Source organism: Mustela nigripes, chromosome 17 (genome assembly GCF_022355385.1).
Source record: "Mustela nigripes isolate SB6536 chromosome 17, MUSNIG.SB6536, whole genome shotgun sequence".
Taxonomy (NCBI): domain Eukaryota; kingdom Metazoa; phylum Chordata; class Mammalia; order Carnivora; family Mustelidae; genus Mustela; species Mustela nigripes.
This window is the reverse complement of record NC_081573.1, coordinates 47828889-47851332: the sequence shown is the minus strand read 5'-3', so window position 1 is coordinate 47851332 and position 22444 is coordinate 47828889. Positions and strand designations below refer to the sequence as shown.

Below are 22444 nucleotides of genomic sequence, written 5' to 3'. Positions count from 1 at the left end.
CCAGAGCAGGGAGCCTGCTTCTCCCTCTGCCTCTGCCTGCCATTCTGTCTGCCTGTGCTCGCTCTCTCTCCCTCTCTCTCTCTGACAAATAAAATCTTTAAAAAAAGAAAGAAATCAGCATCTGCCACCCACTTCTGCTTCCTCTTGAAGCCAGTCAATCCTGTCTGCTAGGCTGGAGGGTGGAGGAGGCCGAGGGTCACCCCTCGTTGGACCTTGCTTAGAGCTCAGGCAGCCCACCCACCCAGGGCCTCGGTACAGCTGACCCTGTGGGCCTGCCCCATGTGGGTGCAGCCCAGGCTCCTCTCTAGACTCCCTGTTTTGGGCACGAGAACCCTGGCTCCTGCCTGCCCGAGCGTGTCCTTTCTGTGGCTGTGCCGTGAAGCCGAAGGTCTGCAGTTCCCCGGGACATTTCAAATCTGCAGACCAAGTGCCACGTTTGTGTTCAGTTTGGTTTGGCCCACGTCTTTTGTTTGTTTGTTTGTTTTAAATGCAAAGCAAATTTAAAAATCTGGAGATTTCCCCTAAAAAGCTGGTTTCCTGGCTTTTCTTAGAAACTAGAAGGTTTACAACCCCAAGTTCCTGCGTCACCTGACCTGGACCTAAGTCAGGGCTGTCCCCTCTGGTTCACCGCGGTCCTCTATGCTCAAAACCAAGGGACAGTGACCTTCCATTACTGCTCTCAGTGCATTTCCTTTTTTCTTTCTTTCACCTCTAGCAAAAGGGTGCCTCGTGGTTTTGTTTTGTTTCGTTTCATGGTACCTCATGTTTCCAAAATGAGAGCGAGCATCTATCCTTGTGGAGGTGAAGGATATGCCTCCATGTTTCTTGTGCAAACAAACTGAGTCTGTGTTATGAACCACACCCTGCCTGCTTCACTCACTGGTGTCACCTGTCCAACCTCTGAGGACAGGGCAGGAACTTGGGGATCCCTCTCAGGGATAAGCAGTTTCTTGTTCTGAGGGTCATATAGCACGTTGAGAACAGAGCCTGGTCTCGAACCACGTCCCTTAGTCTTGAGGCAAACCTGCAGCATCTCGAACTAGAGGCTGGCCCCAGACACTTCCTCCGGCCCCCGGCTGCCCCCAAGGGCTTCCTCCTTGAGGGACAGGTATGTGGAGGACACTGGCGGAACCTTGGGGAGCTGGCGGGAATAACTCCTGTGTCGTCTGTGAATCTGGGTCTGAGAGTGCTGAACTCAGTGTGAGAGAGGGCGGAGGATGGAGCCCGGGGGAAGGGGCAGGGGTGTCCAGGAGATGGGAGCTGTGGCTTGGGCAGACCCAAGAAGTACAATGCCTCCCCAGCAGCTGGGAACGAGCAGAAGCGAGGGCCGGCCCTGCTGTCCCCCTGGCTTTTCTCCCTGCAGCTCCACACTGCGGTTGGAGGACCCAAGGAGATGGGAATGCCCTCTTTACTGCCCCCCCATATTCCCCGACACAGTCAGTGGTTCCCACCTCAGAGTGGGTGGTGCCTGCCCGCCCCGGCTCCGGGGCGGAGCACGTGGGCCATTCTCGAGCATGCTGACCTTCTCTCTCCAAGTACACATGGGCTTTGGGAAACTCTGGGCAGCTCTCTCTCTACCTGCCCCACCCCCACCTTGGTGGCCTCTCCAGGCCTGGGCTCCTAGAGCCTCCACAGGCCACCATGTACTCATTATCGTATCATTCATTAAGCCCTAAATGCTGGTGCCTTGCCAGCTACCTGGGACCCGGCAGTGAACAGGACAGCAGGATCTCCAGCCCGTGGTACAGCTTGGGAGACAGTCACAGGGCAATGCATGAGGAGAGCAAGATGCTTTCCGCCCCAGCAGCACCCGGCTGCCCTGGTCAGGCTTCTCCCAGCCTTGGGTCCCATCACAAAAGTGCTTTCAGCCGTGCTCCAGCCTGCCGTGCCAGGGTGGAAAGGTCGGAGGCCCCGGGATGACCATTCTTGCTGTCCCACCACCACCTGTGTCCTTCAGGTGGACCCTGAAGTTGTCCCTTCCACAGGTGGGTTACACACCCCAGGTTAAGCCCCATTCATTCATACGCAGGCTGACCGTTCTGGAAGAAGCCTGAGAGCCTGAGTCCCGAGCGCTCCCTTCCCTTACCGTCGTACTGAAACACATGACACCAGAAGGCAGAGCCATTGCCAAAGGCTCATGAAGAACGCACGCGTTCTTCGCTTTCTGACACTCTTTTGGTTTTTGAAGATCTCTTGGGCGTGCTTCCAGGACCAGGAGAGCCTTTTAAATAATGCATTGTGGAAGTTTCCAAGAAACTTAAAAAAAAAAAAAATCTTTTCAAGCCTGAGTTATAGCCTAGTTCCCAGGAGTGACCTTTACACACTTCTGATTCATGGATGGTGTTTGCCTGTGGAATTCAAGGGTGAGCCCGGCTCAACTGTAAAATAAACACTGGGGCACGGAAGCCTGGAAAACGCGGCCCAGACCACTGTGTGCAGTGGCTCCCCCAAGGACTCATACCTGGGACCCCACCCCCCGCACCCCTCCCCCGCGCCCGGGCTCAGACGGGAGCGGCCTCCAGAGCACGGATGCGGGCCCATCTTCGGGAAGGGCTTTGTCCTGTTTGTGAGTGGAGAAGCCTTTTAGAGCTTTTGAACTCTCACAGTAGACTCGAGGAAGAGTCGGTGAGAGACACGCTAGAGGACCCTTCCTGGTGCCCGAGCGTGTCCTGAGCTCCTGGCAGGACCGACGTGCTGCTCGCCCTCACTCTCCTTGAAGTCTCCCAGACCAGAGGTGCGGACGGCCTTGTGATTAATAACCTGGGCTTCTGCCAGCCAGGGGTGCGGTCCGGATGAGGCCACCTGGGGAGCACCCTGCGTGTATGGTCCGTCTGGAATGCACTTACCAGGAGCCTATCTCCCACGACATTGCTACCTGGGGGCTCCAGCTCTGGGGGGGGGGGGGGGCAGAAGGAGGGAAGAGAGGGACAGGAGGAAGTGGGGCCGTGCACCCCAGTGCCAGGCTTCATTCATGGGGGTCTGGCCCAGGGTTCAAGGGTCCCCTCCCGCGGGAATCCCCATTCAGTGCTGGGGATGCGAGCCCGTGAGCCATGCCGTGCGGGCTCTCTCCCGCTCCCCTCCATTCACCTGGAATATGTCCAGATGAAGGAAAAAAATGTCAGGGCTCTGTTTCCATTGGAAGCCAACACCTGTCTGTGAAACTGGGTTTATAGTAATTTTTAAGAAAACCTTAGGAGCAGGCTGCCTGGGTGGCTCAGTAGTTTTAGCACAGGAGTCTCGGTTTCAGCCCAGGCTGTGATCTCGGGGTCGTGGGATCGAGCCCTGTATGGGGCTCCATGCTCAGCGTGGAGTCTGGTTGGAGATTCTTTCTGTCTGCCCCCACCCCCGCAACTTTCGCCCTCAAATAAATGAATGAATCTTTTTAAAAAGAAAGAAAGAAAAAACACCTGAGAACTGGAACAAGTGAACATTTGCTCTACTTCCTGTTACTCAGAGTCTGTCAAGCCCCGCACCGGCTACTTTGAACCAAGAAAATAATTAAAAACAAAATTTTAGGTGGTAATTTTTCTGCATTAAAAAATATTTACAAGTAGGGCCCATTTTTTAAAAACAGAAATGTCAGTGTAAAGTTGCCGAGTGTCCTTCTTCAGAAAAAACTGCCCTTTATTCTGGAAGTATGCCTTTTCTACCTATTTGGTCTGGAAACTTCCTTTCAGTTTTGAAATACTGCTGCTAATAATTTTTTAAAATATATTTATTTGGCAAAATAAAAGCCTACTGCACCTATATCCCTCTGAGGCAATTTTCATCCTGCTTATCCTGTTGTACTTGGCCAAAGGGCACTGAGGATATATGGCCCAGATTATTGCAAGTTTGACCCTTGTATCTGGGCACTGTCCTATCCAGAGGGGCATTTTAAGATGGTGTGTTTAGTGTCCTGGGCCACTTCTCTCCTCGAAGCAGGTTTGATTTCCGTTTCCAAGAGGCAGGAACCCTGCAGAACTCAGGGTTTTATGATAACCCAGCAACCAAGCCCACCATCCTTAGTACCTTGGGGAACCGTGGCCAGTTGGCAGAGAATACTGACACATGCCCACTCCAGAAATAATGATTGGGGCATTTAATATTTTGGGGAGCCCATCCTAGGCACCCTAAGAAAGAGGAAACGTATCCTGCCCTATTGGAACCTATCACACCATTGGACAAACAAGGTAATTGCCCAAACATAAAAAAACAACAAGGGGAAGTAAATTATAGATAAGCAACGGGGGCAGTGGGACACATGGAAGGTATGATTTTTTTAAACGTTGGAAAATGAAGAGGTCATGCAGTTGTTTATACGGTTCCTAGGACGATGGCAGCCTGGGTACATAGTACGCGTTTGTGAATATTAACCTTCGTCGTCATCCTGGAAGGATGACATTTGAGAAGGAAAATACTGGCTGCAGGAGAAACTTCGTGTTCATCCAAGGGCATTAGAGCAGAAGAGTTTGGAAATAGAAGGGAAAGATTCTGGGAGGCCAACCAGAGGCCGACTTACAGGGGAAGTGTAGGAAGTGGCATCAGAGGGGACCATGGGGCTTTTGGGCCAGACTATGATGTGGGAACATTCTCCAAAGGCAAGGAGTGGGGCCAGGGTCAGAGAGACAGTCTCTGGGCTGGTGCTTGGCACATCGTAGGTGCTCAAACATGTGTGCTGGACGAACGGAGGAAAGCCGTGCAGGAAGGGAGATCTGTGAGAAGAGGCAGGGGCCACAGTGATATTGCACAGACACCAGCAGCCCCGAAGAGGAAGCTGATACGGCGCCAAGGCTTCCTCTCACTGCAGACTTCCCATCTCCGATCTCATTTCCAGGCTTTCTCTGTTTTCCACTCCCTACTACCTGCCCCCCGCCCCGGCCCCGTTCTGGGCATCCAGTCATCACCCACCTTTTGGGGCCCTTCAGTGAACAGGTCTGTGGGTCCAAACCACCTCCTGGACCACATCAGCTCTGCACATGATGCCCAAGCAGCAGCTCATACAAAAGGCTTCAGGTGACCATAAGCTAAGTGAATGAATGCCCAGGATGGCCGCCCAAAGGGCCAGTGGGAGTTCAGTTCCCCTGCTCTTCCACGCCAGGATGGCGCGAGCCCCGCTGGGTTCTGGACCGGTCCTGTCACATCTGCCATGGAAGAGGGACAGCAGGCCGATCCTGATGCTTAGAGACCCTGTTGCATCCTCCGATGGTCTCGGAGAAAGGCAGGTGGCAGGGGCTGGGGTGTTGACTGTCCTCAAATATGTGTCAGGCTGGCAGGTGACAAAGGAAAAAGTGTGCACAATCCTGGAGGGAAGGGACTGGAACCCTCAGAGAACAGTCCAGACTTGAGTGAGCAGAAACACAGGCCGGGTGGATGAGGGCTCTGTGCCCCATGCCGTAAGGTTGGTCAGCTGGTTGTGCCCCCGAACAGATGTGTGTCTGCTGTTCAGGGAAATCTGAGAAGCCTAGCACAAAACCCTTCCCTGCCCTGTTTGGGATGGATGCAGAGTAGGATCCGATGACCCTACTTAAGAAAGGATTTGGGGTGCCCAGGAGAAAATAATTATCCAGGAGGGAGGGAGAATCAATACCGCAGTGGCTAGGGGGGGGCACTCTGGGGTATTTTGAGGCTAGAACAGAACTAGAAGGGGCAGGTATATTAGAGGACATTTATTTTGGACACTTAGAGAGTTTCACCATATAATAGCTATAAAACCCACTCTTCTCTGTCCGTAAGAGGTCATTCAAGATGCTTTTTTTTAAAGAATTTGCATTTCAGCATAGCGGTCCAGACTGAGGTACAGAACTACCCACCCCAAGACAGAAAGCCTAATTTTACTTGGGTGAATATGGGTTTCCCCCCAGAAAATGCCAATATCATGGTCACTACCAGGTTCTCTCAGTTCATTTGGGAAAAAACTGTAAGGATTGTGCCAGTAGAAACCTGAAAGGACTTCTCAGACAGGCTTCTCAGTTCTTGCCAGTACCCTGCTTCCAAGGGCCCCCCCATGGCCACCAGCACCACGGTTCCCTTGAGTCCCCGGCAGGCCTCCCCTCAGCACGGGCTCTCCCCACCTTGCCTGCAGAGAGACGTGAGTTTCACCTACACACTGGCCTGACCTCTCCAGCCTCCCCCGGGGTGACATCAGGGCTAGCTGCAGCCATGTGACCTTCCTGGTACATTCCATTTCCTTCTGACCTGGCCTCTTGGCAACTTCGATTTCACCTTGAGCCCATCTGGGCATCTGGCTGCCAGTTCCGCCCCACGTACGGCTGCGGAGCCACGCATGGGAGTTCCTGGAGGGACGTCTCCCTCTCTCTCTGCTGCTTTTCTGATGGGCGTGCAGTCCTAGATGGCTCTGCACAGGCTGTGGCATTATCTTACCAGGAAGGGAGAGAGCTGGGGTAGTCACTGGCGTGACACAGTGAGGCTGCCAGGTACCTGGGGTGCCACCCTGTGACTCCCTCTGCCTGACACCTGCCAGGGACCTAGAGAGAGAGGCTGGCTGGGCCCCCTTGCCCACAGCATACCCACTAATGGCTCTCACTTCCCTTCAGCCTCTCTGCCAGCTTCTTGTATCTACCTATTTTTTTTTTTTTAGATTTTTTTTTTTTTATTTATTTGACAGAGATCACAAGTAGGCAGAGGCAGGCAGCGAGAGAGGGGGAACAGGCTTCCGGTTGAGCAGGGAGCCCGATGCGGGGCTCGATCTCAGGACCCTGAGATCATGACCTGAGCTGAAGGCAGAGGCTTTAATCCACTGAGCCACCCAGGTGCCCCATTGTATCTACCTATTTTCAAAGCCATTCAGTGTCCTTCATTTCCACCCTATCTGCCACGCCCCTGCCACGCCTTATCATGGGGCTCTCACCACTTGGGACTGCCTTGCTGTGGGGTGGCTCCCTGCTCCCTTGTCCTCCAGCCCCCCACCCCCATCCAGTGCCTTAGGTAATCACCTGTATCTTCTCTCCCCAGGGCTCCGTGGAGAATGGGACTGTGACCTCTGCGAACACTCAAAAGACAGACCCTTGGATGGAACCAAAGCTCAAAGCAGTGGATTGGGACAAGGTAGCTGGCACGGGGCAGGGCGGGGTGATGACCCAGGGCTCCCGGGACCAAGGCCAGAGTGTGTGGAGCACAAGGCTGTGGTTATTCATAACATTTTCCCAAGAGGAATGAGGATGGGGAAGCAGGTGCTCGCAGCTCACAGTCACGATCTGAGCCAACAAACCCCAGCCAAGGTGGCTGTGAGTGTGGGGAAGCTAGGCCCAGGGAGGTCTACGTAGACCCTGGTCCTGAAGACCCTAGAGGGCGGTCTCCCACAAGGACCTGGAGCTGGGAAGAGCACAGTGATGATTTCAGAAGGTCCAGACACACCCAGGGACCAACAATCACTCTCAGGTGTTGCCAGCCTAGGCCGGCTTGGGAGCGTGCTGAAGCCAGGGGAGATGGGGTTGGAACCATTTACAGCATTTGTATGCCTGGGAGACTGGGGGCAGGGGGATGCCAGGGATACACTCGGAGATCAGGGGGAACCAGCCTTGAGAGCCATTTCCCTCCAGCCTGTGCCATGGGACTATCCCAGTGCTGGAATAGATTTCACTGTGCGTGTCCGTAAATGCACCCTACCTGTGCTGGACGTCAGGGACAAGAGACAAACAGGACAGGACCCAGCCCCCAGGGAGCTCACACCCTGCGGGGGGGGGGGAGGGGGAGGACAGCCCCATCCCCCACAATTATTCCCACATGGGAAGATGAGAACACAGGTGGCCCGAGGTGGGGAGGACTCCACAAAAGCTGACTGTTTCCTGGGCCCCTTTGGCCGGGACCCCAGGAACTCGGAGATAGGATCTGTGATGTGGAAATTGCCACGGCCTCTCGGGGAGCTCATCTGCCCATGGCAAAGACACCTTTGGGTGTGCTACTAGAAAGCTGCTGACAGATTGTTCTGGGGCCCATCCCCCTGAGGGAGGCATATAAACCGAAAGGGAAATGCGCCAGCCAGAGGGAAGGCTTGCCGCACAGCTCGCCCCCAGAGGGCTCCCCAGAAATGCGGTGCTGACCTCAACCCCTAGGTTGGCCACATGGCTTGTTGCCCAGGCCAGGGTCTGAGGTTGGGGAGGGGGTCTCGGTACAAGTGGTTATAAGAGGCTGCTGAGGACAAGCAGATCCTGCATTGCCGGCCCGGCCCCGGGGAAGGGTCCTCTGAGTCCCCCCAGGCCACACGTTCTAGACTGACCTGAGCCATGTCACTGCATGAGGCAGGACCACGAGCCATGGGATCCTGCTCCGCCATTACCCCAGGCCTCCAGCTCCACCAGAGGGGAACAGGGGCCTCCCCTCCCAGGGCTGCTCCTGGCTCCTTGCCAGCACAGCCTGACTCACCTTCCCTGCCAATCCGTCATTCTCTTTCGCACACTTTCTCTCTTCCTCCTCCCCCTCCTCCTGTGTCTCTGGGCTGAGAGACAGCATGGAGACCTGCTCTAGAAAGCGCCCCCCCAAGCCCCCGCCACGGACCCCACTGGGGGCCTTGGGGGCAGCATGGAGAGCTGGGCTTCCCAGGGAGCGGGAACAGTGCTTTGCTAGCTTTTTCTTATTTTGGAATTCATCTACCACATGGTCCATCCCAGCCCCCTCTGGGGAGTGGAGACGCTGCCAGAGCCTCCAGGCCAGAGGCTTGGGTGGGCCTTTTGAGTCTGGACCTTGAGGAGCTGCGAAGGGAGGCCTAGAGGTGGTAGCTTTTCTTCAGCTGGAGTTCCCCGGGCCTGGGGTGGATTTGCACACCATTCCTAGGGCAGAAGGACTTTCCAAAGTTAACCCTTAGTGCTTTGCATTCTACGGGAGCCCCTCTGGGTGCTGCCAAGGAGGGAAGGCTTAGCTTCTAGAACCCAGCCTCCTTAGCCCTAGGAGCTAGAAGAGGAGTGAGCTGTACCGGAAAGAGCTGAGGTGGGTTACCAGGGCAAAGGGTGGAAGGTTCTAAAAAGACAGCAGAAAGGGCCAGGAAGTGGCCCAGGGTGCCCCGCCTTGCTTAGAGGGGCAGTGTGCTCTGACTTTCAGGCTCTGCGTGGGATTTTACTGGAACAATTTCTAAATCATTCCTTGGATCACTCAGTCAGGCAGGATCCAAGCTTCCTTGTGGGATGAGAAACCTCACCGCAGCTCCTCACCCTACACTATGCTCTACTTGTCTCTCCCTATGTTCTGGAACCCAGCCAGCCTGGAGCTTGCCTGGGTACAGGTGGCCAGAGCGGCCCAGCTTCTAGGCACACCTGTCCTATTTGTCCCACTGCCTCTTTCCACCACTGACTGCGATCTCATCACAGCCCCGCCCCTACCCATACCCACGGCAACCCCCTCCACCCTTCCCATGTTGGGGGCCAGCCTTCCGGGAGCCAGCGAGAGCTGGTGGGGTTGGAGGGGTTTCCAGAACCTCCCCAGGCAGCAGGGTTAGCCCTGAATGAACGTTTCTTTTATGGGGCTCTAACCACGTGCCAGACACTGGGCTGGGCTGTTTCTCCATATTATCTATTATCTGATTTAATCCTTTCAACAACAGGACAGGTTAGGTATTAGACTGATCTTGATTTAACTAATGAGGAAGAGCCCAAGTCTCAAGCCTGAAGTGACCCGCTAGTTGGCCTAGCGGTGGCCGGAGGTTACTGCAGAGCCCCCTCCTCTGCTGTGTATCTGGGACCCCTTCCAGCCTGACAGCCACCCTGTCCTGGGAGAGGGAATGAGGCTGAGGTATAGGTATAGGCTTCCTCCCTACCCTGCCTTGGGGGAATCCAGAACTGTTCCCACGGGCTGTTCCAGGTCCATGCGGGCTACCGGAGGGTGAGACCCTGGCTCTTCCCCTCAGAAACAGGTGGGATCATCCGGCCACGGGTCTTACAAAGAAATGTGCACCAGGGGGCTCTCCAGCCCCAGGTCCCCTGTGCATGCATCCTCATGCACATAACCCTTGGCTTCAGGGGCTAATCCGGGGGGTCCCCAGGGCCTACACAGATGTTGATGTGGGCTTCATGGGTTTAACCTTTCGGGACCCTCAGATAAGTCGCTGAGAACTGGGGAGAAGGGCCCCTGGATCAGAACAAGCATCCCCTTGCCCAGCCCACATCTTGGGAAGGGTCAACCTCAACACCGTGGGAGCAGGCCTGGCTCAGCTCCCCGTACTCTGTCCACCAGTCACCTTGGGTCTCCTTGGGCCTTCTTTCTCACCTTGACCCTCCCCAGAGTAGGCACTGAGAGAGTCCAGAGAGGGACCCACAGGGACCTCCTAAAGGCTGTCCTTTCGGGGCCCTGGTCTCCTGAGTCTCACTCTCTTGCCCAGAGCTTCTGGCCCCTCTTCCAAAGTGCACAGCAGGGCTCAGAAGATAACCCAGGACGAAAACAGGCAGGTGCACTGGGTGGGCACTGACCTCTGTGTCCCCATGAGGGCCGTGGACGGGGCAGACGGGGGCACAGGACATACGCCTGGATGGCCACACAGAGCTCCAGGCTTGTTTTTCTGCAAGTTGGAGGAAATTATTCCCACCCTGTACTGTCTGGGGTTTTCAGGAGGATCTGGAAGTGTAGGAAAGAGTAGAGAAAGTGTGCTGCTGGTGAAACGCCAGCCAGCCTGCTTTGGGATGGGGACAAGGCAGGAGTCTCAGCCACTCCTCAGCCCCGAGGACCGAGGTCCCCATGACTTTCTGTGTGACATGGCCAGGCCTTCTCTCTCCCTGGGGTCAGGCCCTCCACCCCTGTTTCCCGGCCACACTCATCCCTGAAACCTCATAGGGGTAAGCCTGAGGCTACTACTTCCCCTGGGTACAAGGAAGAAGAGGATGGACTGGAACTGACTCTGTGGGCTTGAGCTTGTCCAGCTGGGCCCCCCATTAGACTGTACAGGACGGGTCCATAATGCCCCTGTGAGACCCTCAAAGCCTCTGTACTGAGGAATTCACAGCCATAGGGGGCCTGAGTCAGCTGAGAGGACCCCCCCCCCCAGCCCTGTGGTTAAGACCTCCGGCTGGCTTGAGGGCAGGTCCTGTCTGCAGCACAGACTGTTGAGCATCTTACCTCAGTCTCCTCGTCTGTAGAATGGGGTCGTCTCGGGCTCTAGCTCTCAAAAGCACAGCTTGTATAGGATAATGGACACGAAGGCTGGGCCCAGGGGGCCTATGATGGGGACAGAGAAACAGTGGCTGGGATTCTGGGAGAGCTTCTTGTCCTCACTCCTCTCCCCACTGGGCATGGCTGGTTGGAAGCCCATCCCTGACCGTCCTGGCTTGGGAGGCATCCCCGGAGCTAGGAGTTCTGTGGTTTGGGTGGACGTGACCATCCAAACAATTGCTCGAGGTCAAGGCTGTGGAGGTAGGAGGAACTGCTGGCACCGAGCCGCAGGCCCCTCTCCTCCATGTGCCCTGTCTGGGGAAAAGCAGAGTCTCTGCTTGCTGCTCCTGAGCTGGGGCGGCCCCTGGGAAGAGTTCAGTGCCACCTGGCCCCTGTGCTGCCTGGCAGGAGAGGAACCTGGGGGGACAGGGAGGCCCCCTCCCAACCCTGGCAGCATGCAAGCCCTCCCATGCTCCCTCTGGGCAGCCAGCTGCCCTTTCCCCTGCAGGCCCTGCTGCAGCTGCATTCCTGACATAGCCCAGGACAGCCCTCCCCCTCCCCCTCCCCCTCCCCCTCCCTTGGGTCAGGGGCAGAGCCTGGTGGGGGAAGGGAGTAGGACCTTGGCCAAACTTACCCCCATTTGCATGTGTTTCTTGGTGCCCAGCCTGTTGCACAGGATTTTTGAGTTCATAAAAGGACCCCCACCCCCAACAAGCAGTTTCTGGGCATATCTTCACCCTCCTCCACACAGTCCGCTTGAGCTGGGTACTCCTGAGTGAATCACTTGCTATCTCTGAGCACCAGGCTCCACATCTGTAAAAAGAGGATTTGCTATTGGGAAGGTAGCTACAGGAGCCCCCCCCCCCCCCCCCACCACCACCACCTGACAACCGGAGGTGTGGCCAATGGTCTGTTCTCTCCTTTCCCTACTCAGCCTCATACAGAACCAAAGGCCTCTCTGCCCATGTGTTCCTTGTGTTCCAGAACGTCAAGAAGTATGGGTGGGAAGTGGCAGGACCAGGTGCTAGGAGGGGGTGAACCAGAGCCAGTTGTTTGGAAGGACTAAGGAACCAAGGGATCATGAGCCAAGGTGATCCCATCAGATTCTGAGCTGTCCTCTCTCACCATCCCCCTTCTCAAGAGCAGTTCCCATCCAGCTGCCCTGCTGGAAAGGCCCCAGTGAGTGAGTGAGAGGTGCTGGACGTATTAGTGCCCAGCGGAGAATTTCTGTCCGTGATCAGACTGGAGGAGAACTGAGAAAAGGCACCTCGTTGGCGCACGTGCTCTCCAAACCAAGGATGAGCGTATGGTGAATGGCCCATCCCCCAGGAGATTGTGTGGAGGGAAGACTGGGCTGGGGGGATATGGGGGAGCGCCCACTCCAAGACCAACCAATCCCATTTCAAGAGTCATTTCTCCCCCTCTGGGCCTCAGTGTTCTTTCCCCATAAAATGGGGAGGAGGTCAGCAGGCTTGGATTTCTGTACTTGGATGGAAGTCTCACTTTATTTCCCCTGGAATAGTGGGCTAAGGCTCCAGTAATGGAAATATAGGTGTTGGCCATTGAGGACTGAGGGGGATGTTTGCAGAGGGGAGAGTGAGTGAGCCTCCTTCGGATTCTTCCAGGATGGTGCTTGAGCCACCAGAGTGAAGCAGAGGGCCACCTCACAAAAAACATACCATGGGCTAGACATGGAGTCAGGTTTGAGGCCCGCCAAGGCCAGTGAGTGGATCGGAGGTAGCCTTACAATCAACTCTAGACAGCAAGTCTGCCGTTTGTACAGTGGCCAGTGACCACTGGTCTACCCAAGGAGGGACCAAAGTCATCTCCAAAGACCAGATGGGCCACAGGACATTGAATGAGAGAACCCTGTGTTCAAGGTGGGGGGGGGGGTGCTGCAGAGGCTGGACCTGTCCACCACACCTGAAAACAACCAGCCCTCCATATCTGCTGTCCTATTGTTCTGCTCCCTTTGCAATAATTCAGGCTAGAATTATTGCAAAGATTCAGGCTAGAATCCCAGTTTGCTGCTCATCTAGATATATCCTGTGTCACAACTGAATTAAGCTTGTGAATCCTATGCTGTTTTCTACCCACTTATGAAATAAGGGCAAAATGGATCAATAGGTACATATTTGCCCAAACCTTTGCTGGGCTGAGGGTGGGGCCTCCTGCCCATGCCGCTGCGTTATAGCTAGAAATGTTCACTGTCTCAGATAGCTAAGTCTGAATTACGTGCACAAATGGAAAAAGACATCTAATGTTGTATGTAACATGCAAAAATGGAATATATAAAATCCAGGGGTTTCATTCCGGATAGATGGTGATAAGTTAAGGATGCATATTATCATCCTTGGAGCAGCAACTGTGGGAAAAATACAAAAGGGCATAACCAAAAAGCCAATAGAGATTATAGTATAGAATATTTCAGGATGTCTAGGTGGCTCAGTCAGTTAAGTGTCTGCGATCAGCTCACCTCGTGATCTCTAGGTCCTGAGATCAAGCCCCACATCGGGCTTCCTGCTCAGCAGGGAGTCTATTTCTCACTCTCTCCCTCTCTCTCTTCCCTTCCCTGTCATTCATTCTCTCTTTCAAATAAATAAAATCTGTTTTTTAAAAAAATAATATTTAGGGCGCCTAGGTGGCTCAGTGGGTTAAGCCACTGCCTTCGGCTCAGGTCATGATCTCAGGGTCCTGGGATCGAGTCCCACATCGGGCTCTCTGCTCAGCGGGGGCCTGCTTCCCTTCCTCTCTCTCTGCCTGCCTCTCTGCCTACTTGTGATCTCTCTCTGTCAAATAAATAAAATTCTTTAAAAATAATAATAATATTTATAAATACTTGGTTAATGCAAACAAGACAAGAAAGGAAGGTGGAGGAAACAAGTAGAAAACAAATAGCATGATGGTAGACCTACCCCAGTATTAAATGTAAATGGACTAAATACTCCAATTAAAACTTAGAGATTGTCTGTCTAGATCAAAAAAGCAAGACCCAACTATATGCTATGTTCAAGAGATGCACTTTAAATGTAAAGATACGCTCAAGAGGAGAGTAAAGGGGTGGGAAAAGATAGACCATGCAAGCACCAAGCATAAAAAAGCCCAGTAGTGGCTCCATTAAAATTAGACAAAGTGGGCTTCAGGACAAGGACAAAGGACCAAGATAGCTATTACCCAAAGATAAAGGAGCCAATTCATCAAAAAGACAAAACTGGGGAACCTTGGGCAAGTTACCCAGTCTCATTTCCCATCTCCAAAATAATAATAGCAGTACCTGCCTCGTTAGGGGTATGGTGAGGATCAAATTATTGAATCCCAACGTGTTTAGAACCATGCTTGGCACATGTCAAATGCTCTGTGGATGTTAGTTCTCAAGGTTATTGCATTTGGGACAGAGCCTCAAGTTCTTAACCATGACCCTGGCTTTGCTTCCTCTGAGGTGGGGCTCTGCAGGCTGCTGCAAGATAGGGTGTAAATACAGGCCACTAGCTGGTTCCTCCAGTTCTTTTTCCTGGTAGGTGGTGCTGTGTGCGTGCGTGTGTAGAGACATGAGGCCGAGGAATGGAAGGAATGAGACAGCATGTACCCAATGAATCCGTTTCCTATGACACCCAAGGGAGAAAGTCAAGGAGGAGTGGAGACGGGCTAGGAAGTGAGCAGGCACCAGGTGGAATTTGGGTGGTTGCCTGGTATAACTGGTGCTGAATGGTATGTCTCCAGGCTGACCTGAGTCATTTCCTAACCTGAGAAGCAGGAAGGCAGCCCCTATGTGGGAATTACCAAGTTCACATGGCAGGAACCACAAAGATCTTTGGGCCTTTCCAAAGATCTTTGTGGTTCCTGCCATGTGGTCACGGGAACAGAAAGAATGCCCAGCGAATTCCCTGCTTGCCCTGAGGCCCCTACACCCCTGCTCCAAGGCAGTGGTAGTGGGGCTGTTTTCACCTGTGGCAGGGCTTGGAGATCTGCTAAAGCTATGCCAGCTTTGGCACGGAGGTCTGGGCAAGAATGACGCTCCAGCCAGGGATGCGGGAAGACAGGTCTCTGCATCACTGTTGACTCCTTCTCCCAGGCTCAAGGGCTCTTCCATCATGTATACCTCCTTTTCCTCTCTTTGACTCTCCTGATACTATCTCCTTTCTCACCTTCAGTGGCTACTCCCTTATGCTGGAGATTTACTGACACCCACCACACACTGGGCACATCTCAGCCTCTCTCCTGTTGTGGGTGGTAGGTCAGAGCAAGCTGGCTTTTGGAGACGAAGAGTCCAAGAGGTAAAGGCACTTGCCTATTTCTGATAAATAGGCAGAGTCTGGCTTTCAAGATGGTGCATCACTACAAATTCACTGTTCTTTACTGGTTTTAGTTTACTGATTTTGGTCCAAATTAATCTTCTTCAATACCCGGACTCATCAGAAATCTTTGAGTTTTCCTGTGCCTAGAGCTGTAGCTTCCAAGTTTATTTTATCTTGTATCCCTACGACTAAAACATTGAGCGTGCATTCTCCATTGTATGTCCATTTTAATTATGTATAAATTATTTGCATGTGGGGCTCCTGGGTGGCTCAGTGGGTTAAAGCCTCTGCCTTCGGCTTGGGTTGTGATCCCAGGGTCCTGGGATCAAGCCCCGCGTTGGGCTCTCTGCTCAGCGCAGAGCCTGCTTCCCCCTCTTTCTGCCGGCCTCTCTGCCTACTTGTGATCTCTGTCTGTCAAATAAATAAATAAATCTTTAAGAAAAAATTATTTGCACGTGCTAATGTACTCTTATATTATGTACATTAGAAAATATTCGTATGTGGTTTAAAGATGAGATAAATACATCACAAATAGAAAGGGTCTCTAATATTCTCTCCCTGCATCTGCGGATCAGCCTGGGAGTACCCCTAGGATATGTATACATCCCTACCTTGAAAACAGTTGGCCTGGGGAAAGAAGTGCCCACTCATGGGCCTGGTACAGGGTGTTCTGCCATCTGAAGGTGTCCGCAGATTTCTTCCTACTGCCCTGCAGATCAGTGTCAAGGTACCAAATGGGCCACAGTCATTCTCAACTCCACGTCTTCCTCTACACCCTGCCCCTCTCCTCCTTTCCTTGTCCTCCATATTGTGTGAGCTCTAGCCCAACCCCTGGGTTTTCTGCAAAGTCTTTTCTTCAACCTGGACCTAAGCATTTGTACCAGTCATTCTACATCCTGATCTCAGCCTGCCTGTATCACCGCTAAACAAACTATCTTGATGGAATGTTCCATGTTGCCAAGCATTTTAGGCAGGTACTATTATTATTACTTCCATCTAATAGCTGGGGAATCTGAAGCTCAGAGAGGTCGGGGAATTTGCCCAAGGCCACACAGTAAGTGATGGGGCCAGGATTTATACCTGGACCTGACTCTAGAGTCTACTCTGATTAATCACTAAGCTAAGTAAAGTGAAGACGGTCATTTACATTACTGTTTATTTTTCTTAGCAGCTTGCATAAAAATACATACATACATGAAATATCAAGCAAATTTGTGAATGAATGAATGAATGAATGAATGAACTGCTCAGGTCAACATCAAGAAGGAAGCCAATGGTAAAAGGGAAAAGGCCTCTTATTACCAGTACAGAATGTATTGGCTCCTGTACCTAATGAGTCCTGGGAAGGACTTTAGGCTTCAGGCATGGCTGAATCTGGGTGCGCAGGTGTCATCATTCAGATTCAGTGTACCCAGCTCCTGGTTTGGCTGTTCTCTGTATTGACCAAGTCCTCAAGTAGGCTCTACTAGCAAATCTAAGGTTGTGCCCTGCCAACTTATCATCTCCAGCAGGAGGAAAGAAAGGGTGTCTGACAGTTCATTGCATCAACTCAGGTCATGGGCCTGTGCTAGATCACATCTCTGTGACCAGTGGGCTGAGATAAGCACGTCACTTCTGGGATCACTGAAGTGGAAGGGTGGGTAGCGCCCTACGGACCATGTGAGCTGAGATGGAGGATGGGGATTGGGGTATTGGAAGAATGAGTGTACACAGGTGTGAATATCAAGTCCACTTGACTTTGTCTCTTGCAGGATTTGGTAGACTGGCAGAAGCCCCTACTGTGGCAGGTAGGCCACTTGGGAGAGAAGTATGATGAGTGGGTCCACCAGCCAGTGATCAGGCCCATCCGCCTCTTCCACTCTGACCTCATCGAGGCCCTCTCCAAGAGTGTCTGGTGAGCCCTGCTCTGGGCCCGTGGTGGGCTGTCCCTCTCTCCTGATGCTGCTAGTCAGATACAGAAGGGGAAGGGGCGGTTGGGGCCCTCCCCAGAACCTCGAGCTGTATTCTAAGCTGTTGAGAATACTGGAACGTGCCATAGACATACTCCATTCCTCTGCAGGCTTATCCACTGAGTGAGTGGCAACGTAACATGTAGCCGGAACCACTTTTGATGTCACCCCTGTTTTAGTCCAGACTCTGGAGGATTTTCCAGCTTCTAAAGGCCATGGGAATAATTTTGCCTGCAATTGGCTCCTTTGCCACAAGAGGTCAGCATCCATCCAGCTGCACAGAGTCTCACCACAGGGATGCAGTTCTTTTCTTCCAATAACTTATCTCAGAGACAGAAGCAGATAGACTTACAGTCTCTCTCTTCTTTTCTCCTCCCCACCCCCAAAGCAGTGTCCCTTTGGCCCTTTGTCTCCATAAGCTTTTCGTATAGGCTTCGGTCTCATTTATCCCTTCCTCTAGTTGAGAGATGCATCTCTGAGGAAGCTGGACGCAGTCGAGCCCCAGTGCATGTATCTCTCTTACCCTGATGGCTCTCCTGCAGGTACAATGTCCCCATCATCTGGATGCCCCTGATGCTGTACTTCAGTTGGTCCCACTACCGAACCCTCGCTCAGGGCAACGTTCGACTCTTCGAGTCCTTCAGCACAGGTAACGTTGGTTCCTTCCTGGAGGCAGGAGATTCCAGTGTTGTCTCTGGTCCTGAGTTTTGAAGAACCTAGAACCCCAAGCCACATCATGAACATTTATAGAGGAGACCTATCTATAGCGATAGACTCCCAAAGAACAATGGCAGGCTCCCCACCCCCAACCCCAAATGGATAAAGGAAAAAAAAACAAAACAGCCACATGTTAGCAGAAAGTAAATGAAATCATTTCATAGCAATAAAAAAGAGGGCTTCCTGCTGAGTCTAGTGCTATGAAATGTGACTTGGGCTAGTTAAGAAACGGAATGAAATCATTGCACTAGATGCACAGCTGGGAGCTGGACTCACAGTGCCCCCATGAGCACAGCACAGGTTAGAACCTGGGAGAGAAAGATGTGGAGATATCCTGCCATGTTCCCTGGGCAGAGGCCCATGCAGCAGAAACCCTGACCTGGAGTACCAACCCCACTAATGACTATGAGCACTTACCAAGTGCCAGGCCAGCTGCTTTCCAGGGACCATCCCCCTCAGCCCTCCCAGCATTTCCATGAGAGTGGTACTGTCACCGTGCCCTTTTAGAGATGAGGAGATGGTGCCTCAGACAGGTCAAGCGGGTGGTTCAGGTCCTGTGGCTAGGACGGGCTTGGGTGTGGCCACTTCCGCCAGCCTATTGCCCTGCTTGTGCCTCTAGGAATAAGCCGCCTGCCCAGGTGGTCCCCTGTCCTAGCACAGCCAGCCTCGGGGAGGTGCTAGCTCCCGGGGGGGGGGGGGGGCAGACGGGGGGGGGGGTGGGGGACAGGCAGGAGAGGGCTGCTGTGGGTTGTTGAGGTAGACTTTCCTCTTCTGATTGCCTGTCATGTTCTTGACTGTGAACCTTCAGAGGCCCCCCTCTCTCTGCCGGACATAGGCTCCTTCTCCCCACGCTGCAAGGCTTCTTTCCTGCCCACCTCTGCCGGGAGTGGCAAGGTGAGGGCCTGGATGGCTTAGGTGAGAGGGACCAGGAGGCTGCAGCGAAGAGAGCCTGTTTTCTCAGCTGGCCCTGGGAGGGGTGGGGATGGACAAGCTGCAGGAAGTCCCCCAGCACCCAGAACTGCTCCCGCGCACCACGGGTTAACACGCCCGCCCTGCAAGCCAAGGTTACCCTTTTCTGCCCACGCTGAATAGCTCAGGCACAGCACGGGGCTTGTTGCTCAGAAGGCCTGCTCACTGAATCGCCCACTGTCCACCCGGCGCTCCCCTAACAATCACCAACAGTGGCAGGGCCGCCAAGCCTGGCAGCCGGAGGGGGAAGGGGATGCCAGAGCTTTGGCCCAGGTCCCTCTGCAGGATTCCTCCAGAGATGCCACTCGGTACCAGCTCCGGCCGGATGGGCCGACAGGGGTGATGCTGGGGTGAGGGGGCGGGCAGAGGTTTGACCTATAGGAGGGGACTCTTCTGTGTGGCAGGGAGGGTGGTTTGAGGGCTGGGTCCGGAGGCAGGCCACTGCAGAGAGCTGAACTGTACTGTGTAATAGAGGTCCAGTGTAGAGCCTGTGACCACAAGGCCAGGAGTGATGGCACGAGAGAGATGCGTCCACAGCCCTCCCTCATCCCTTAGCTCGTCAGGCGAGGCACAGGCCACAGGCAGAGAGCATAAGAACCATGAGGGGATGCTCAAAAGGGTCCCAGTGCAGCTGTTGGATAGAGGGTAAATGGGAATAAAGGCAGAAAAGTCAGGGTGCCAAGGAGCTGTGGAAGCTGAACAGAGATGCCAGTTCAATGCTGAAATTCCCAGATGCACATGGGAAAATGCTTGGAAAGGTAGAGGCATTCTGCAAATTTAGGACAGCCCTCAGAGCAGTTCCTGGGACCAGAGGAGAGAGAACACCATGCCAGAACTGTGGCCAGGCAGCACCTTAGGGATGCAGGCCACCTGAGCCAAGGTCAAGACCAAACTCTGTGGCCAGGGAATGTTCCTGCATATCCAGTCCTTTCCCTGCTGAGAAGAGAGCTAAGCAGTGAGGTAGGACTCCTGCACTGTGGGCAGGGGGAGGCAGGGGGCTGGGCTGGAACCCTTTAACAGGGGACACTCCAGAACTCTACAAGGAGAATCAGGACAAGGTGGGTACAAGTTAGGACTTGAATGTATTTTTGCCTCGTACTTAAATTTAAGTGGTCCCATATGAAAATTATAGTAGCTACCAATTATATATGAGGAGCATTATATTATTATCAGTATTAATATATAATAGTGTATTAGTCTTACTATATAGTGTATAACCTTATTATATAATCAGGTAGTCTGTTTCCTCTCTCCAAATGACAGCCTTTCATGGTGGGTAGGATATTTTACTGTTGAGAAAACACCGAGGTGGCACAGAGTTGGGATTTGAACCCAGGTCTGCAAATCCAGAGCCTGTGCTCTGTGTCCTTCACCAGAGTGTTCTGAAGGACCCCAGAGGTGTCACAGCTTCCCCGGAAGGAGGGCTTTCTTGCCTACCTGAGCAGCCCCGCCAAGGTCAGATGGCCACTCACGCAAAACTGTTAAGCAGGTATCTTGTACCAAATGTGGACACGGCTCAGGCTGACATCCTGATGAATTTCCACCACTGAGCTCACTGCTCTGGGAGATCACCTGCAGAGCTGCAGGTTAGGAACAAGTGGACTGGGGAGGAAGCTCGCCTTCAGGTGCCAATTCCTAGGGATTTGGCTGTAAATCACTGCTCCACGGCTGATAGGCCCTGGGTGGGGGAGGGGTTGCAGAAGGCCCTGTTCCCCCCACCCCCCCACCCCACTGGGTCAGCAGTCAGCAGTGCGGTCCCATTTGAGAAGCCCTCCAGGCTCTCTTACGGTTACTGCTCACCCTTACCTCCACTGCTCAGCTCAGCCTGGTACAAAAGGTCAGGTTCGTATTGGTCCTTCATTGTTTTGTCAGAATGGGGCTGGGCCTAGATTCTGTTTCAGAGAGCCAGAAGGTCACCTCCTCCCCCTGCTTTCCTGGGCTTTCTTCCTTCCTCAGCAGCCACCTGTGGTCATCTACCCTGGGCCCACTCTCTGTAAGATGGGGATGGAGGGTAAAACAGCAGCCACAGGGCAGCCCTAAGTGTCAGGTGAAGGGCGGGGCAGGAGCTCTGCAACCAGCCCAGTCTGGGATGAAGGGCATCTGCGGAGGTTTCTCGAAGCCGACATCTGGGCTGCTCCAGGATCTCCAAGGATAAGGGGGCAGGGAGGGAAGTAAGGAAAATATGAGCAACATTAGGGAGAAGGTGAGAGCGGGGAGGAAGGAGGATGAGGCGCATCCAAGGAGACCCAAGGACTCCGGTTTGGTCCCCAGGACAGGTGGACAGGGAAGCAAGGCAAGGATGTGGCTGGCGGGACGGGACGCAAGGGGCTCTGAGTGCCCTGCTGGGGGGTTGCACTTTATCTAAAGGTACGGAGGCACCATGGCGGGGTTTGAGCAGTGCCCGGACGCCGGGGAGTGGGCTGGGAGGCAGATGCCTCATTGGGCAAGAAGTGATAATGTGGTACGGGGTGAAGAGCAGGGCATCCACCAGAGAGATTTTTTTTTTTTTTTTTAGTTGAGATGAGATTCCCGTAACATAAAATTAACCAGTTTAAAGGGAGCAATTCAGGGGTATTTAGTACCTTTGCAACAGGATACAACCACCACCTCTGCCTAGGTCCAGAACATCTTCACCACCCCAAAAGGAAACCCTGTACCCACTGAGCAGTCACTCCCCACTTCCCCAGCCCCTGTAACCACCTAAGAAGCCTTCTGCCTCTGTACATTTGCCAATTGTGGACATTCTGTACAGGTGGAATCATACAACACGTGGGCTTCTGGCTCTGGCTTCTTTTGCTTCACGAAGAGCTGTTAGGGAGAACCCACAGGGCCTGGTGAGGATGGATGGATGCAGGAGGGAGGGATAAGTTAAAACTTTGGTCATGTGTGGATGCTGGAACCGCTGGCTGTGGAAGAAGGTGACAGGATGGGCAGGAAGAAGATGATTGGCCTCCTATGACAGCTGCTAACTATGGGCACCTGTGGACAGGCTTATTGGCTGTGCAGGACTAGGGTGAAGGTGGAGGTCTGGGGAAGGGGGGTTGCTAGCCAGTGAGCCCTGCCGACTTCCAGGATCCAGCAGAGAATGTGTGAGAGTCAAGGGTCAAGGCTTTGGTGCTGAGGACAGGGGCAGCATTTCCGTGATGGTACCTGACGAGGGGCATCTAGAAAAGAGAGGAAAAGCCAAGTGATGCAGCAGGTGGAGAGAGGAGATGGAAAACATGCCCACACAAAAACTTGTACTGGAATGTTCACGGCAGCATTATCTGTAATAGCCCCAAAGTAGAAACAGCCCAGATGTCCATCAACTGCGGAATGGATAAACGGAGGTGATACATGGAAAAAAAGGAATGAAATCCAGACACACACTATAACAAGGATGAACCTTGAAAATAGTATATGTAAAAAAAAAAAAAAAAAAAAAAAAAAAAAAAAAAAAAA

The 22444-nt window shown here is 53.2% G+C and overlaps 1 protein-coding gene across 1 annotated transcript in view; it reads left to right on the top strand.

Moving 5' to 3' along the window:
* FA2H (fatty acid 2-hydroxylase) overlaps window positions 1-22444 on the top strand; it is a 44442-nt gene that overhangs the window by 16949 nt on the left and 5049 nt on the right. The window contains exons 2-4 of the mRNA XM_059381868.1: window positions 6955-7047; window positions 17120-17262; window positions 17860-17966. Of these exons, the coding sequence (XP_059237851.1) occupies window positions 6955-7047; window positions 17120-17262; window positions 17860-17966 (343 nt within the window). The remainder of the gene's footprint in view (window positions 1-6954; window positions 7048-17119; window positions 17263-17859; window positions 17967-22444) is intronic.